Source organism: Falco naumanni, chromosome 1, assembly GCF_017639655.2.
Source record: "Falco naumanni isolate bFalNau1 chromosome 1, bFalNau1.pat, whole genome shotgun sequence".
NCBI lineage: Eukaryota > Metazoa > Chordata > Aves > Falconiformes > Falconidae > Falco > Falco naumanni.
In genome coordinates this window covers 86,379,418-86,397,250 of record NC_054054.1, presented here as the reverse complement: position 1 = coordinate 86,397,250, position 17,833 = coordinate 86,379,418, and the positions used below count along the sequence as shown (strand labels likewise).

At 40.6% G+C, this 17,833-nt stretch overlaps 1 protein-coding gene across 3 annotated transcripts in view; it reads left to right on the top strand.

The window, feature by feature from the left end:
* The window catches only part of ZDHHC8 (zinc finger DHHC-type palmitoyltransferase 8), a 124,046-nt gene that overhangs the window by 94,811 nt on the left and 11,402 nt on the right, over positions 1-17,833 (top strand). For all 3 annotated transcript variants that reach the window (XR_005829215.1, XM_040602686.1, XM_040602697.1), the window contains 8 exons: positions 671-828; positions 4,010-4,182; positions 4,880-4,982; positions 8,314-8,405; positions 10,092-10,224; positions 11,099-11,216; positions 11,938-12,047; positions 14,997-16,033. Coding sequence is in view for 2 of the 3 variants with exons in the window: in XM_040602686.1 (XP_040458620.1) it covers positions 671-828; positions 4,010-4,182; positions 4,880-4,982; positions 8,314-8,405; positions 10,092-10,224; positions 11,099-11,216; positions 11,938-12,047; positions 14,997-16,033 (1,924 nt within the window). In the remaining variant the exon portion in view is untranslated. The remainder of the gene's footprint in view (positions 1-670; positions 829-4,009; positions 4,183-4,879; positions 4,983-8,313; positions 8,406-10,091; positions 10,225-11,098; positions 11,217-11,937; positions 12,048-14,996; positions 16,034-17,833) is intronic.

Here is a 17,833-nt window from a genome sequence, read left to right as displayed (position 1 = left end):
GTTACTAAAGCAAGTTCTTGGTATGCTATGAAGAGGTGAGCACGGAGTGTGCTATAAAGAAGTAAGAACTGATGCAAGGACTTTTCATGGGCACACAAATTGCTTCAGAATGGCATATCTCACTGTGGCATCAGGCTCCCTGGTCTTTGGGATGATTGTGGGATGACACTAGAGTGTTGAACGAATTATTGCTTAGGTCATCTGGGTTGATTTTGGGGGTTTGAGCTAGCATAACCTTCTTCTAATATTTATCAATGTAATTTCTTTCACTTTATGTGCTGGTAGGCTAGCATTGAATTAATCCCAAATTTGTTCAGCAGAACTTCTCACAACAAGGGCTTGGGTGATCTCCATCTCCTCTTTGACTACATGTAGTCTGCAGCTCATCTTGTTCATGCGGGTTGTATATGATGGCTAAGATAAGACTCAAACACCTCTCTTTGTCCAGGGGCTGGTGAGTAAGGTTGCACAGCCCTCCTATGAGCCCTGATCACCGAAGTGTTCTGCAGCCCTGACAACCTGTTCTGACAGTCCATCACTTCCCAACTCTTATTTCCTTGACAAGCCCAAGAGGACGTGCAGTGGCCCTGTATCCAAGGCACCGACTGGATTAGCTCTTTTATCTTTAACCTTTGTTATTTCCACTAACTTTTAGTTTTGCATTGAGCAGCAGATGAAGATGAAGATAAAGATGATGACTTCCGAGCTCCACTCTACAAGAACGTGGAGATTAAAGGAATCCAAGTACGGATGAAATGGTGTGCCACCTGCCACTTCTACCGTCCTCCACGCTGCTCTCACTGCAGCGTCTGTGACAACTGTGTTGAGGTAACATTTTTGTTGATTACATGATCTGTTGGCTTTGCCTTAGTGATGACATTGCACATACTACTGAAAACATGCATTTGGGTGCCTCCTCCAATATTTCAGTTCTTGGAAGTTCCCAGCTGTAGTCTTGTTGACGAACTCCTACTAATTAGTACCATTTGAAACACAGCCCTCAGTTATCATGGTTGTTACACATGCAATAATGTTTGATGTCAGCTTTGTTGCCAGTGATAATGAGAATAAAAATTTATAATGCTGGCTATGTCTTCCTTGAAGTAGCTAAGGGATCATGAGTGTAAAAAAAGAGTGAATGGAAGAGTTGATAAAGGGGCAGAGTTCAGGAGAGCAGGAAATTTGGGGTGAACCCTTGTAGCTTGTCATCTGTGAGTTTAGGGCTCATTGTTTAGTTTGGAACAAACTGGTGCCTACTTCAGTGGACAAGCAGAGAAGCTACAACGGTGTGTGAGCTTTAGGAAAACCAAACACAAAATTCAGAGTGATCCTCCAGCCAATGGAACAACTTCATGTTTGTTTCAACACCCCAGCTCAGAGCATGAACACATTCATGTTTCTAATGTTGGTCGCTCTGAATTATAGAACATTCATGTTTCTTGATAGCCTTAGAGTCTCAATGAGGCACATGGGATTTTTCAAAAACAACCCCCATAATACAGTAAGATCTGCTTTTGGGCTATACACATCCGCCAGACCTGTAAGCAAGTAGGAGTGCTGTATCCACAGCAGTGTATTGCCAGGGGGGATTTTTTATTGCTGAACTAAAAATTCTACTTCTTAAGGATTGTTTCTGCTGTAAGGTCTATTTTTTCCAATAGAAAGATGAAATCTTTAATATGTCTAAAATATATTCAGCTGTGCCATTAAAATGAAAGGAATTACTAATCAGAAAGGGAAAAAATACCAGAGTCAGCTGGAATGCTGTATACACCATCTTTGTCCTAATCCTCTTTGCCACAAGCAAGGGAATAGTCCCAAAGAAAGCAGCACAGTTGCATGTGAGGGAAAGGCTGCCTGGGTTTATCTTGTATCAGTCATTTTCTCCTTCAGGGCAATATAGATCTAACTTGTAATTATCTGGAAGCGGTGCTGTGTCTAGTAACATTGATAAATAGGACAAGGTTGTCCTGTTGTGGAAGGCCTTACAAGGATGCAGGATTTGAGAAGACAGAGAGTAAGGAGCTGCCAAGGTCCCTGGGCAGAGGGGAATAGCTACAGCTATTCATAAGTTGTGTCACTAAATTTCTTAAACTGCTGTGAATTATTGAATAGAGCTGGATTTTTTGTAGAAAACCTCAGTTGTATATTCTTAGTTTTAAAACATAAATGTTTTCACTAATTCTAGATCCTAGGGATTGTTTAGATGATGGTAAATTCTCAGTTGTCCCACAGAATTTCTATCTTCCACTCTCCCCAGTGGCTCGGCATGAAAATTCATTTTCAACAAACAAAGCTTTTTCAGAAGATTGCTCAAAAGTCACTGGTATAAACACTTGCAATTTCATGCTGCCATAAGGGCTCCATGGGAGTCAGTTCTGCAGCAGAAATGGAAATAGGAGAGAATCCAAAAGTAACCTAAATAAAATAGGAGAACACAAGGTGACTCTGCCTAGCTCTCCAGAAGTTTTATTGATGGTCAGATCAGTTGAATGTTCCTTACTGTTCTGGTGGGCAAGCTCTGCTTATATAACTAAAATATGACTGCTGTGGAGCAATGTAGGCAAAAAGCATTAATGACTTATAAATCAATAAGTCATGGTCTTAAACAGCATGCTTTATTGACTTTTGTGATGCTTATTTCCCACTCACCTGTCTATTCTAGAAGAGCTTGGAGATAGTGACAGGAGCAACTCCACTGGCTTTTACATGTGGAACCCAGTCAGGGTTGTAATTCACATCTTTTCACTTTCAGTCTAGAATGTGTAATAAAAATTCTTTTCCCAAATATAAAACGTTTGAGCTAAACAAACAGAACAAAGCAGACAACACTTGCAGAAATAAAATCAGTTAAAACCTAAAGCCTGCTGTGACAAGAGGGACCCAAAAATGAATCTGTGACAAAAGTAGTCAGATTTTTTTTTTTCTTTACTGAAGCCTTTGCAGTGAGTACTTTATAATAGTTTCATAATCCATAGGTATTTTGGGCTGCATGCTACCAGATTCGCATAATAGACATATGCTATGTCAGCATTTCAGATATAGCCTGAAATGATCTTTATTAAATTGCTCTTGTCATTTTCTTATGTGCTTTGGGAAAGCTCTAATCCATTTCCTTGTACTTTGTAAATTTTTGGTAAATACGTTGTGCAAAACTTAGAAATACAAAAACCCCTTTGTCATCATTGAGGAACGTTTAAAAATAGCATTACCACAAAACAAAGAATAAACAATTCGTTTGATGATGTAATGAATGTGTAATATCTGTTCTGAAGAACACAGAAATAAGAAGGGTTTATTTTGTGCACCAGATATTGTCTTCACATCAAGAATAATCCCATTGAAGACAGTGGATTTACATGCCTATAAAACTGTGTAAAGGCACCTGAAAGGTGTCTGTGGCTTGCCCTCATTATTAAATCTCCTGTTAAAATGGATCCAACTTTATAAGGGACCTTGAACTTTTGACTGAGACAAATAGTTAGGTTTGGGTTCATAACTATTAATGAACTTGTGCACAACTTTGCCTGTTTCTTACCCAGCTATTGCTTTTCTTTGGGGACATGCTTGGTAAAAAGTATCTTTCGTGATGTTCATTGTTTCAAGTGGATTCATTCAGCTACCTATAAATACAGAAATGTGGGGCAGATAATTCTGCAGCAGTATTGAATCTTCAAAACATTCCAGGTTATTATAACTTCATTGTAATTGTCTCCTCAAGCTAAAGATTATTTAAAAATAGTGTTTCTGCTGCTTTAAGATAAATAGACTGTCTTTTATTTTTTTAATATCCTCTCTTCAAACCCTGTAAACACTCAAGTACCTCTCCACCCATAGATACAGAAACCACTTGGTCCTAAGAGCCTTATAAAGAGAGTCTAGCATGTTGTAAAGCTGCAGAACTATCCTGATGTAGTTTTACATTATGATGGTTTGGACGTATCTCTAAGTCAAAATATTTCTTTTCACCATTTGGATATTGTTCCCTATTTCTCCCTTTCTTTCCAAGGATTTTGACCATCACTGCCCATGGGTCAACAATTGCATAGGACGGAGGAACTACCGCTATTTTTTTCTCTTCTTGCTGTCCTTAAGTACACACATGGTTGGAGTATTCACCTTTGGGCTCATCTTTGTGCTAAACCATATGGAAAAGCTGGGAGCAGCTCATACTACCATTACGTATCCTTCTTTTTTGGTCTTTCAAGACTCAAGGTGTCCTTCAGGAAAACGTGAAAGAATGAATCTGAAGATTTGTCTTCCTGGAAATGGTGGAGATACACTCCTCTCCTGATCCCCCATTGCTCTTCCTCTGTAAATGCTTAGTGCGGGTTTTCCTCTGTACCCATTTTGCCTGTGTAACCATCGATTACCCACAAAATTGTAGCTGACCTTTTGTCTATCTCAGTCTTTGTCATGACAACCCAGCAGAAGGATATGCTGCCTCCCTGAATTTTGCTGCCAGTTGGGGGTGGCTATAAACTGTGGGGTTTTATTACTATTTACTGTATTTAAAACACTTGTTACTGTATTGTAAAGCAGAGTTTGCCCTGGAAGCAGGTTCCCCTGCATGCTAATACACAAACTTCTAGCTCTGGGGGGTGCTGCCCCTGTTGATAGATGAGTGCAGAATGGTCTTTACAAGATGGTTAGAGCCAGAATCAATGAGTTCAGATTGTTTTTTAACCATCTCAAGGATAATGGCCTTAGTTAGGAGCAGATGGGCTTAGCTTTGAGATAGAATTTAGCTAGACCTAATTAAAAGTGAAGCACACCCTCCTTATTTCCAAGCTTTTTTTTTTTCTCCTTTTCCTCTCTCTCCCCTTCATAGTCTCTTTTTCCCTTCACTCATCCCCATTTCTTTAACTCCTGGATACAGAATGGCTGTCATGTGTGTGGCTGGGTTATTCTTTATTCCAGTTATTGGTCTCACTGGCTTCCACATCGTTCTAGTGGCCCGAGGGCGCACAACAAATGAACAGGTAAGGAGCAATCCTTTCTCTGTGTTGGTGATGTTGAGTTGGGAAGGAAAGTCAGCAAGTCAGCTTGAGTAAAGCAAAAAATGGTCCAAATCTTAGCAGTAACACTCATACTAAAGCTTTTGTGAAGATCTATGAAGATTGCCTAGGTTTTTATTCAATTTTTTTACTTGATTGCACTGCAAGCAAAGATTTCCCCTTTCTAACCACAAAGGATCATCCCAGGCTTATTTACCATTTAAAATGTACTCTTGGCTTTGAAATAGCTTTTATGTGGTAAGTACTGTCACCCCCAAAAGTTAAAACTTTATGAGTCAGACTGAACTAACCATGAGCTTGAATGAAGAAAAAGAAAGGAAAAGATTAAATCATGCTTTTGCCCTGTCTCCTGGTATTTTGAACTACCCCAGCTAACCCACAGTGCACGTAATAAGGTCTGAGCTAGCTCTTTGTCTTGCTCTTTTTGACTCTCTTTTGTTCTCATGCGTATGTGCACATGCACATAGAGAGGCTATTGGACCTAACTTGTTTTGCTTCTCCAAACCAAGTGTAATCATGAGATCTTGTGCCAAGGAGCCTGTAAAACATTAGTTCCCCTGCAGTTACCCCAATGTGGGCGATCCAGACCTATATACATGTGCATATCAATACTATGATACCAGTGATAGAGATGTAATCTCAAAATTGATAGCATGCCCCTGCCATTCAAAAGGCATAGCTCTGTTAGAAAGCTTGACACTGGGTCATGCAGTGTGCCCATCAGCTGCTCATAGCTTTCTTCCCACTGCTAATTAATTGTGTGCATTCCAGTGCTTTACCCTTTCACAGCTCCAGCTCAAAAGCACCCCTCATATATTTGGGGTTTTTTCGCTTTCTTTTCCACATCACACTTCTTTTTCACTTTTTTTTTTTTTTTTTTTTTTCCCCCAAGTGCATTTTTACTGCTCTTGCATCTATGGGCACTCTCTAGCTCATACTGAGCAGTATGGTGTTCTGGCTGTCCTGCGGATGATGGCTTCATGCTTATGTAGCTTGGATGGCTGCTGTGCAGACTGTAAGAGTTGAAGACAACCGTCTGAGGCCAGGCCTTCATAAACTGGGAAGAGATTGTCCCCTATCCCACAAGAGACAATAAAAACTTCTATCCAGAATAGTGTGGGAGGTTTACATAAGCAATGAATCTGACATCATCCTGAATTGTTGCCTAACATGGCCTTTGAACAAAGCAGACTTACCATAGCTGTAGATCTTTAAATGCTTTTCTCTGTCCTGCTTGGATTCAGCTGCTTCTCATTTTAAAATTGATTTTGGCCAAGTATTAGTGCTAACAATAGTAGCATAAAACACAGAGCATTGCAGTCTCATAGCCCAAATCATGATCTGTCTTAGGTTTGTCTTCATGCAGTGATGAAAACTGTCCATGAAAATTTTAGGCTGCAGAGGAAGGAGAAATTTAAATTAAAAAATAAATAAATAACTTATTGTGTTTGTGGCTACACTAACATTTAGGACAGTTGAGAATTTGACTTTTACCTTGATTGAAATAACTAGTGGAAAATGCATCCTAGCTTGGTTTGGTTTCCTGAGCTACCAAACCACTTGACATTAAATCATCCATGCCATTCTGAAAATTCAATATAATCTGGTCTTAATTTCTGTTTAGTCATATGTACTGCCTATCTGTAATGGGACGATGGATGTTCCCAGCCTTCAGGTCCCTTTGAAAGGAAGCATATCTAAGTAATTAGAGCACCAGACCAGGAGTGATGGGTATGACATCTGCTCCTGGGTTTTGCCATTGTTTTAAAACATTCGCTTTTCTCCTGCAGTCTCAGTATCTATTCTCTTTTCTCACACTGTTGGTTATCTGCTGTCAGCATTACAGTTACAATATGTTCAGCTACACTTGCCCCCTTTTCCCAGTACATTTTTTAGGCCAGTGGTACAGACATTTTGGTGTGTTACTGTAATTTTTTGGTATTTGGTCATTCTGGAGTTTGTTGGGTTTGAGCATTCATAGTAGGCAGACTGATTTAGGAATGCACAGTGGCTGAGTTTAGGTGTTTGTGAGCTTTCTGAATGCCTCTGGAAGTCTTTTACGGAATCAAAATAACCCATAACTGAACATCTGCTCATATCCTGGCATTTTTAGTTTCTGAATAGAGTAAATAAATATCCTTCCTTCTGAGACTGCTTTCTATCGGTGGATTTCAAACTACTTTAGAAACCAAATTGATATAATTAGTAATGTAATCTGTGAGTTAGAGAAATTTTATTTTCATATTGTGTGAGAGAAAATGGGCACAGAGATATGAAGAGCTTTGCCAGCATCTGGCACAAGTCAGCTTAAGCCTAGGATGAATGCAGATGTGCCAAATGTCCCAGGCCCATGTTTTAGTCATCAGGTTACTTTTCCAACACCCAGAACTTCCAGCGTTTCTCTCTTGGCCTTTAAAAGGGTTTTATGTTATATCAAAGAGGCCAGCATAATATACTGCAAAATCATTTCATTGTCATTATTTTATGTGCAAGTAATTAAAATATTTCTAGTACTCTGTAAACTTGTTGCTAGATCAGAACTATGAGTTGATTAAAATGCATTACTTGCAAACAGCAACAGTAATGCTTTTAATGGCAACCACTATTAATCTCTCTGGCTTTATTGGTATTTATCCCCATATGGTTACTTTCAAGTGTCTGCCTGTAGAGTACAAACCCTTTATAATGCTTATGAAGCTTTGAATGGATCCCGCCAGTCTAATGAGGCTTGGCTTTTATTAAACTAGCTCATTTCCAAGCAAACATAGTAATCACCAGGGAGTTCCTGGCACCCTCCTGCATAAGGCCTGCATAAGGCAGTGGTTCATACTGATTGCTGCGGCAAATGGGTTGCTGATAGAGAGTAAACATTGCTCTCATCCAACATTACGAATGTTGAGTTGACATTCCTGTTTGTTTGGAGGGGACTTACCAAGGCAGAGGAGTGGAAGTAATGGGGGAATAAAAGGGTTCAAAACAGGATGTCTGGCTAACAGCAGGTGTGAATTGAAGAGCAGCATGAGGAGGTGAACCTGGTCACTCTGAAACCCAGCCACATTGAGCACATTGCCCTTTGGGGAAGGGACCTTTAGTTGGTGTGCCTTCTAGCTAGAAATAGCTGATGGAGGTGGTGCGTTAGAGCAGGAGAGAGGAAGTGTAGCATTCAAAGTAAAATTATCTGTTTGGGAAGGACAGTAGGGTCAGAGCAAGGCATACTTGTTCTTGGCTTTCTGAGGGTTGGATGATGACTTTTATATAACCAGAGGTTTGAGCACTGTCCTGAATATCTTTCCAGGTGACAGGTAAATTCCGTGGAGGAGTGAATCCTTTTACCCGAGGATGCTGTGGTAATGTGGAACATGTGCTCTGCAGCCCCTTGGCTCCCAGGTAAGAGAAATTCTCTCAACTGGGAATGAGGGAGGTAGAGTAGTTGTTGGGAAGAGGCAGAAAATGTGCTTGGTTGGGCTTACAAATGGAAGACCATTGATGAAATAACAGGGAGGTAAAGCAAAGCACTCCTGAAGGCAGAGCTCTGTGATAGCTGCTTCACTTTTGCATGGCTGTAACCTGTCCAAGCATTTGCTTTCTTCATGTAATTCATAACCCTTATACCAGAAATGTTTATTTGGAATGAGCATGTCAAATTATATCAAGAGCTGATACCCTTGTCTTCACCAACTTGTTTATCCAGTGCATTTCAGTAACAAGGTAAGTTTCCATATGTTACCATATTCCCAACACGACTTTTTGCACTGTACAGTTAACATCCAGGCATTCTAGTCTGCTGGAGAAAAGGAAGGAATCTAAAATCAGCCTTTCTCCTTAAGACTTAAACCTAATTTAAGGCTGCTGTGGTTTTCAATCTCATTGGCACTTTCATTATCATAAAACAGATTTTCAATGAGGTCTACATCATGGAACTCAGGATTTTATTTATGGCTTTCTATTTTAGGGGAAATGGATTTATCGTTTCACATTTTGAAATCAGGATTTTAATTCAGTAGATCAGATGGAGTATAAATATCCCAGATGCTGAGCTGTCCAGGCTGCAAACATGTTAATAATTGTACTATAAGAGGACTTATTTGAGCCTTTTCAGGGTATTGAGCAATTCTAGACCCTGACGCGATTATCTGCCTTTCCTCCCCACTACCCTCCTTTGCTATGCAGCAAATAAGTCCTAAAAGACTGTTATGTGTGTTAAAGTGAAGATACTGGAATAGCTGCTTATCAAACTTAAAAAACCATGAAAATCAGGTCAAGATACTTAGAAAGCTAGGTATTAGAAGTTGGGAGACACTCCTGTTAAGAGGTGTGAGTACTATCATCATGGCTCTTCTCAGACTTTCAGCAAGCAGAATGTTTGTGTTTTGTGAAGACTTGTTCAAGTTGTCCTGTATATTGAAGGTCACTGAGCCATCACTGTTAGAATGTCCTTTTCACTAGATGGAGAAGGCTTGTGTGTGTATTGATATTTATGCATTGTACAGCCACTGCCCAATTGCACTTGCAGAATTCTAGTCCACTGGAAAGAAATGAGATTTCTAAAGCCAGACATTTCCCTTTAGATTTGTTGCTTCCTATAGACCAGTCTCTTTCACCTCCATTTATTTGAACGCTCTAAACATGCTACAGAAACAAGTCACCATGTGGTAAGCTAGAACTGACAGCATGTCATCTTCTCCATGTTAACTCCCCGTGTGCTGGGTCTTATTCCCCCAGTCACCGTCTTCCACCGCAGGGGAGCTGTTTCATGTTAACTAGGTAAGATCTAGTAAATTGCTTCCATTGGTGGTAGGCCTCTTTTTCTCTCTTCATGTGAACTGTGCTCTTGTCCATTCGGCTTCAAAATTTGCTTGGGTTTTTTTAATGCTTCCTCTCTTTTTGCTCACTAAAAAGAAACTGATATTTTTATTGCTTTTTAATTATTACATCCATTGAAATAAATGGAGTTTGCTTACCTAGATTCTGACACATTCTTAAATCATACCCTGGAAGCAGGAAGATATTGTCTCTATGCCTTGTTCTTAGATTATTGTTTATTTTAATGATGACTCTTGAACAATTGATCAGGTACATAGTTGAGCCCAAGAAAAAGCAAGCTGTGAGTGTGAAGCCTCCTTTCCTCAGACCTGATTTATCTGAGCGACAGATCACAGTGAAGATCAGTGACAATGGGATCCAAGCCAACCTCAACCGGAGCAAGGTAAGGCAGCCTTCAAGTGCTGCTTTTGAAGAACATGACTTGGGCATTATCAAGTCTGAGAATGAGTTTGTCACTGAAAATTTATTTGAGGTGATGCATTTTCTGGAGAAAATTGTATAGGTTGATTCCTTGTCATATACTTCATCCTCTGAAAGTAACCCAGGTTCAGTAACAGCAGCTCTTGATCCAGTAACAGCTCTTTTTGCAGCTCTATAATAGGATGCCTCTGGGCATCTTTTGGAAGGGGTGGCTGTTCTTTGCAATAGTTACTTTCTGTCCCAAGAGTTGCCATCTCTTGGTGTTCAGATTAATTTTAATGAACGTAACACTGTGTGGGAACCCTTGTACCACCAGGTCAGCTGTTCTACTTTAAAAAAGGTTTTGAGCTTCCAGACTGCAGGAAGGCTTGTGATCTGGTGAGAGGAATATTGGCTCAGAAACTGAGTTCTCTTTTGTCGTCTTTTTTCAGCTTCTCCTGACATGAAATAGAAGGATTTGTTTAGTTATATAAAAAGCAGTGGATTCAAAAGAAACCACCTTGCAAGATTTTTGTGGAGAGTTACTTGCTGAGAGCCGCCTGGAAAGTTGCTGAAAAATGCTAGAAAACACCATTTGTCTTCTACCATGTATTAACTAGTGTGATGATAATGTTATTTAGCATGCCAAGTAGGCTAGGACAGTGCATATAAAATTATACTGGCTTGTTATGACAATGCTAATTTTACACATGACAGTCCTTGTCTGCAGTGGATGTTAAATCATGTTTGTCATTATAGGTATAGGTAGCTTTTGTTCTGTGGTACATCCAGCACTCTGACATGTGCTGTTATTTAACCGAGCTGTGGGTAATGATTGATTCTTTGGTTGTTTTCAGTCTAAAATTAGCCTGGAAGGCCTGGAGGACAAAAGTATGGATGTGCAACCACCTCTTCCGCCAAAAGGAGATCCAAGCAAGTACTCTGAGCTAAAAGGGCAGCTGGGGACCAGTGAAGGTATAGTTGCACGATCAGTATTTTATTTTTATTAATAAGAAAATAATTCAGCCTCTTTGAAAGGCTTCTGGTATTTTTTTAAAACAGTAATGGGATCTGGGTGAAGGCGTTTTTTTCTATTTGTAGGAATTCTGAGCCAGGGGAATAAACAGCAGGAAAGGGAGAGAAAAGTCAGCTTCAAGTGTTCGTTCAAGCATAGGGTGGATATTTCATATACATTTCACACTGTTTTTAAACCATTTTAAACACCACCTTAATTTTTTGACCAATTTAAAAATGAAAAATGTTATTTTGAACTAAGGAATCTAAGTATAAAATGCTTAGGCATTATAAACTGAATTATTACATTTATGAAAATGTGAGATTAAAGCTTTGATACTATTAATAAAACTCTTTTTTTCAGACAAAACTAGTAGCTTAATTCAACCCAAATATCTACTATTTCAGTCTGGAAAAATTACTACTCACCAAAATATGTCACGCTACTTACCGTATTATACCTTGTTTCTTCTTCTCTTTACATCACTGATCTGGCAGCAATGTACTGTTATTTCCACAGGGGCTCCATTGCTTTTGGTGGAATTCAGCACTGCAAGTTTTATTCTTTCCAGAACAGATTTGTTTGCAGAGGACTGTGGATAGCAAGGGATTAGGGATGATAGCTTTCTGTCCATACATTTTAATATAAAGTCTTTTTTTTTTTTTTTCTTTTCTTTTACAGAAGGTGGCCTTTCACCCAAACTTATCAGCCCTCCTACACCTGCCATGTACAAGTATCGACCAGCGTTCAGCAACAATCCCAAAGTCCACTACCATGCTACAGCTGACCAGGTGAGTGAGCCTAGGAGAATCTGCTCCCAGCTAACACCAGGCAACATGGAACTGAGGATAAATTCACTGCAGGGCTCTAGTGAAAGTCAAAGTGTAAAAGTAAATAACAACACTTGGCATTGTTCTGCAATAGTATATATTTTCCACTATGCTCCTTATGAAAACGTGTCTGCTTTTGCAGCTTTCCTCTGTTGAGCTTGACATGTCTGTCCTGCTGACAGGCATGCGCTGCTGCTTTAAGTGTCTCAGCCTGATGCTAAGGTGCTGAGAAGTGTCACCTTCCATTGGCTTCTCCTGACATAGGTGCCAACTTACATTCACTTCAGAGGGAGCTGGGCATGCTTAGCGCTTTTCTGGATCAGACCCTTTAGCCAACAGACAACATGCCTGTGATTCCTCAAGTTGTCAGCTTGCAAGGAACTTTTAAAGCATCCCAAGAGATATTTTAGTTAAAATTAATGGAAGATTCCTCACATTTGACCTTAGCACCTTCTCAGCATGTTTGGGTTAGATGGGGAAAAAAAACGCCTTCCTAATACTTGGCGTCATCTTTCCCTGCAAGAAAACTGAGGTCCAAACAATTAAGAGAGACTTGCTCTGGAACTCTGACTGTTTCCTCATTTGCTTAGGAGTTTTGAAACAGTTTACACTGTTTCCTTTGGAAGAAGAATGCAAAACTAAGCCCACTGCTGATAGACTTGTTTTTCTTACTTATTTCTCATGGATTTGTTGCAGATATTCCTTGGCCTCCCAGGACCTGAAAACAGCAGTTTGAAAATCACTGATCTATCTTGTATATTTGCAATATATATCCAAGCCTTCACACACCAGAGGAGATACCCTTAAAATACACATACCACACACAGCGCAGTTTTCTAACAGTTGATTTCATTGGGTCCTCCCATGTCACCCCAGCAATAACAAGAAGGGGGTGGTATAAGTAAGGAAAGGAAAATATGGTAGAGACTGCAGCAACACTGGAATAAGGCAGATTGTTCCTTAAATAGTGAAGAAAACTTCTCTAGTATAGAAAGATGGTGATAGATGATAGAATTCCAGCTACCACCAAGTTTGGGTTTTAGTCTTACTGCAATAATTATAAATCTTATTCTCTGGATTTGTCCACTTAATGAAGAAAAGATTGGCTGAAAGTGAACGTAAGAACAACGATGTACTCACTGTATCCAAAAAATTTCATATCCTATCATCTTTACTTTATTACATCAAAAATGGTTTGGCATCCAATTCAAAATATTTACAGGCATCAGCTAGCAATTTTGAGCTGTGTAAGCAACAGTGTTTTGGGTCATGATGCCAAAAGTCAGAGTGCCATGGGAGGAAAACTTGTTTTATTTATTCAGTACGTAGCCATAGATGCAATAAAGATACAGGATAGGTTCTGATTAGGCCAGAAGACTGGACAGTGCTATGAAGTGATAACAGGGTACGGCATCTTCACTCTGAGGGTTGCTGTTTCAATCCTAACCTAAAAAGATGTTGTTATTATAGGCTGACTTGTGTGCATACAATCAGCTTTGTGGACTTGTTCAATTTTAAAGTAGTCACCACTTTCTAGCAGTCAAGTGGGAATATTATAAAAATGAGTTCACTTGGCAAGCTGATAGGATAGCATGTATTTGTCTGCCAAGCCATATCTAAGTATAAGGTACAGAGGGAAAAAGACTAGATGGTGTGGGGAATACCATGTTGTCTCTTCTGTATCAGTTCTTCAGCCTGTCAATATAATTCTGCTTTTGAGCAGTGAAAACTGTTAGAAAAGAGGGATCAGGGCACAAGGATAAGTAGCGCAAACATAAGCTATGTCATTGCTCTCTCCTCCTCCTTTACAGGCTGCCACTTGGTCTTATTTTTCCAGAGAAGGCCAAATTTAGCACCGTGGTCTAGAAGATAGTGAGCTGTTTTGCATATTTCCCTATCTGCTAGCTCAAAGAAAAAAATACAAAGAAAAATTCTGAATAAACCAGATTTTTGCCAGTTAGGCTTTTTTGGATAATTTTCCTTTAAATGAAATTAGATAAAGAATGAACTGCATTGACTGCATCTCTGATTAAATATGCAAATGATAATTAATTCTTTGTTTGCAGAACCAATGTATCCAATTTATTAGGCATTATGGCAAACTATTTCTTAAAAACAACAGCAAAAATTTTCAAAAAATTGAATGGCATTTTAAGTGAACAGAACTGTGAACAGTCTTTCATAAAGTAAAACAAAGTGAAGTCCTCTTTGTTTTCAATGCACATAAATAAATTATGGCCTATGTTTCCTTCTCTGATGTGGCCACTCTCTCCTACACAGGCAATAAAAAAAAGAAAATTGCTTCATACTGTTGTCTAAATGGTGGGAAGGAGCCTCTCTGCTTTAATTAAGCTTAGGTGCTTAATTTTGAAGACCTATGACCAGAAATTCAGAATTACTGAATATTTATAGCTCTGGGTAAAGTGGATAAGAGTGTGCTGGTCCCCAGTGTGTTGAAATGAAGCCTAAAGTATTTCTGACTCAGCATGCAAAACCAGACATCCCTCAACTCAAGAGCTATTTGTGGAAAATTTTGAAGTAAAGTGCTTTCTCCAAGGGCAGTATGATCAGATTACAATCGGATTTACCTTGGCCGAGACTTGAGTGTCAGTTGAGAAGGTCTCTCATTCTGCATTTTCAGTGTCCATGTATTGACGTATCTATTACTGTCAATATTATTTGGCACTTACCATGAATAACTCCTCCTTGCTTCTAAGGAGCAGTGTTCAGCATACTTATCCATATGCTGAACAGGAATTAGGAGATTCCTTATAACGAGCCCGTGTCATAGCTGGGCTGAGAGTCTGAGAGAAGACCTCCTGCTCTTTTCTTCCTGTGCACTCACCATGGAGAGCAAACCTATTCTTCCGTATCATTGGCTTCTCTTTCTCATATCCACCTCTGTTTTAGATCACCATGCAGGAGGGACACACTCAAGGGGCTCTGATAGAAGAGGATGGCAGGAGCCTTGATTACCAGTCTGAACCCAGCTTGGACATCCCCAGCTACCGGAAGAGCTCCCTCCACAAGACCTATCAGTCTTCCCCACTGCAGATAGATTCCTTTGCCATCAATTCACGATCCCTGAGCCTGAAATCTGCTGGCAGGAGAGGGACAGACAAAGTGCCCCTTCATCCAATGAAGTCTGAAGGGGCAGCCTCCACCCCTTACAAAAGCATCTTTTCTCCCAATTCCCTGTCAAACAGAAATGGGAGTCTTTCATATGACAGTTTGCTAAACCCCATGTCACCCTCGGGGAGGAAGTGCATCGCCCATTCTGCAGTCAGCTCTGTTGGGTACCACTCCCCATATTTATCAGCCAAAATGTGCCATCTACGGGGGAGCGAGCTGCAACGGCAACCACCGCAGAGCTTCAGCCCAGTGCTGGGGGGTCCAGCTCCACATCAGCGAGACCCCTCCCCAGTCCGCTATGATAACCTTTCCAAAACCATTATGGCATCCATCCAGGAGAGGAAAGAGATGGAAGAGAGGGAGAAGCTCCTCCACTCGCACCCTGATTCAGTGTTTGCAGATTCAGGTGTCTATGACACCCCTAGCTCCTACAGCCTTCAGCAAGTCAGCACGCTCTCTGAAGACCCACGCAGCATGGCAATGAGATACGGATCTAGAGACAATCTGATGGCTGCTACCAGTTTTAGCACAAGGAACCCTATACTGCAGTCCTCAGTGTCTTCACTCTCAAGTGCAATGACGAGAGCACCAAGGACTTCCACAACCTCTCTGCAAGCTGATTTAGCCAATAATAATGTCCAGTCCCATCAGGCACTACAGGGCAGGGTGAGCAATGGCTCCTACAAATCCCCAGGCCACCAGGTCCCATCGTCCCCCACAGGGATGCCTAGGTCACCCTCTTATGGAGGCCCAAAGGCTGTCTCGTTTGTAAACACTGTGGAAATTACAGAGGTGCAATCAGTGGGAGCACAAAGGTATGTACTGCTTTAGGTGCTGCTTAGCAATGTGAATCTGTTTGCAAGCAGATGCAGAGCACTTCGCTGGAGGTACAACCCAGATTGCATGTTTGCTGTAGGCCAGCAAGGGTGGGAGTTTGTCAGCGCTCTTCAGTTCTGCGACACCCCCACAGCAACCTCATCATGACAAAATGTTTTCACATTTACTGTAACTTGAACTGCAGGTGGTCAATCAAGTTGTAAAAATCATAGTGATTCAGTGTCTTAGCTGAATTGGGTAATTATTTGCAAGGTATGGGGCAGATTACCCCTCCCATTAAGTACAGAAGGGTGGATCTGTTTTAGTTTGCAGCCTAACAGGAGGCTGGACCCAGCCGTTGCTTGGACACAGAGGCAAAGCTGGGATCACAGTACATGCAGGCATACCCTGCACTAAGGGAAACGGGCTGAGGCCGTCCTGGAAATTGTGCTTGGCATAGAGAGCTGTGTATTTAGCTGTGTTGAGTGTCCCATAGTACAGAACTGGTGATAAAAGCACAGACCACCTTACGGCCTCGCTGCCTCCTTCCTTTCTGTGAGAAAGCACGGAGAGAGAGAGAGGATTTGGTGTGCTGAGATCCTGAGTAAGTGGTATCTGAGCATGAGCATCAGCTGCAGCTTCTGCATGCACTTATATTTCTTTCTCTTCCTTCTGGAAACTATAGGGCTTGGAAAGTCTGGAAAGCACTACATGATCCTGTTGAGGATACAGTAATTCAGCCAAGTTGGGACCTGGAGGGCTCAGAAATATCTAGGTTTTCTTTGCATCTGGCACTTACTGCACTAAGCTGTCCTCTGGTTAAGGTCACAGGTTTCTCACTCCAGTATTACTCAGCATTTTAGGGAAAGTTATTGAAATGTGGGAGAACCATTGTAGGTCTCCCAAAGTTTAGTGGCAGCAAGTTTTTCCTCAGTGTTTTCAAGTGAATTGTAGTTGCAAAGATGGTACATCTAACTTTCAAGAGGTAGTCAGACATTTTTTCCTCTTCATATGTATTCAAGAAAGGAATCTGTTTCAGTGAAAGAGAACCTGCAGACCTTTTGCCTCTTTGCCCTCTGTTTGAGACCTGGATGGATAAGCTGCTGTTGTAGGAAAGATGCTAATATGAAAAGCGTCTTTACCTTTTCTTAGTCTCTGGTTCTTAGTTATGCTGTCAGCCTGTTGGTCCCGCTGCTTTTACATTGTGCTTATTTAAAACATAGAGCCTGTAAATTCATTTTGGTTCAACTCTTTGAAGTAATGAAAAACAGCGTCTGGCAAAAGTGGTCTAGCTATCAAAATAGCTACAGGTCCCATCAGATGTTAAAGAAAATTGCAGACATATGATACAATTGCAGAGGATCTTTTTTACTGAAGTTCCTAAAGTCAACTCAAGTACCTACATTAATAATAAATAGCTTAATAAACGTGAAGTTTTTTACCAGGTGAAGTAAACCTCCCACAGGCACTCTGTGCTTTACAAACCTAGCACATTTTCCCTGTCACTCATGCTACAAATTACTTTCCCTTCTCCCGTTTCCCCTAACACTCCCCAGCTCTTTTTTGCCTTGTTTCAGGAGGCAGACTGTGTTCTTCAGGAGAATTTCAGCACTGAATTAGGGCTTTTGCAGTACTTTGGTGAGACAAATGTAGAATTCGGTCCCTGCATATTTCAGCTGTTTGGGGATATAGCAGCGTTTTACAAAACCACACAATAATTTTTTAATACATTTATGTATATGGGTTTTGCTGGTTCAGATATCCAGGACTCTGTTCTCTACTGCAAACACAGCTTAAAC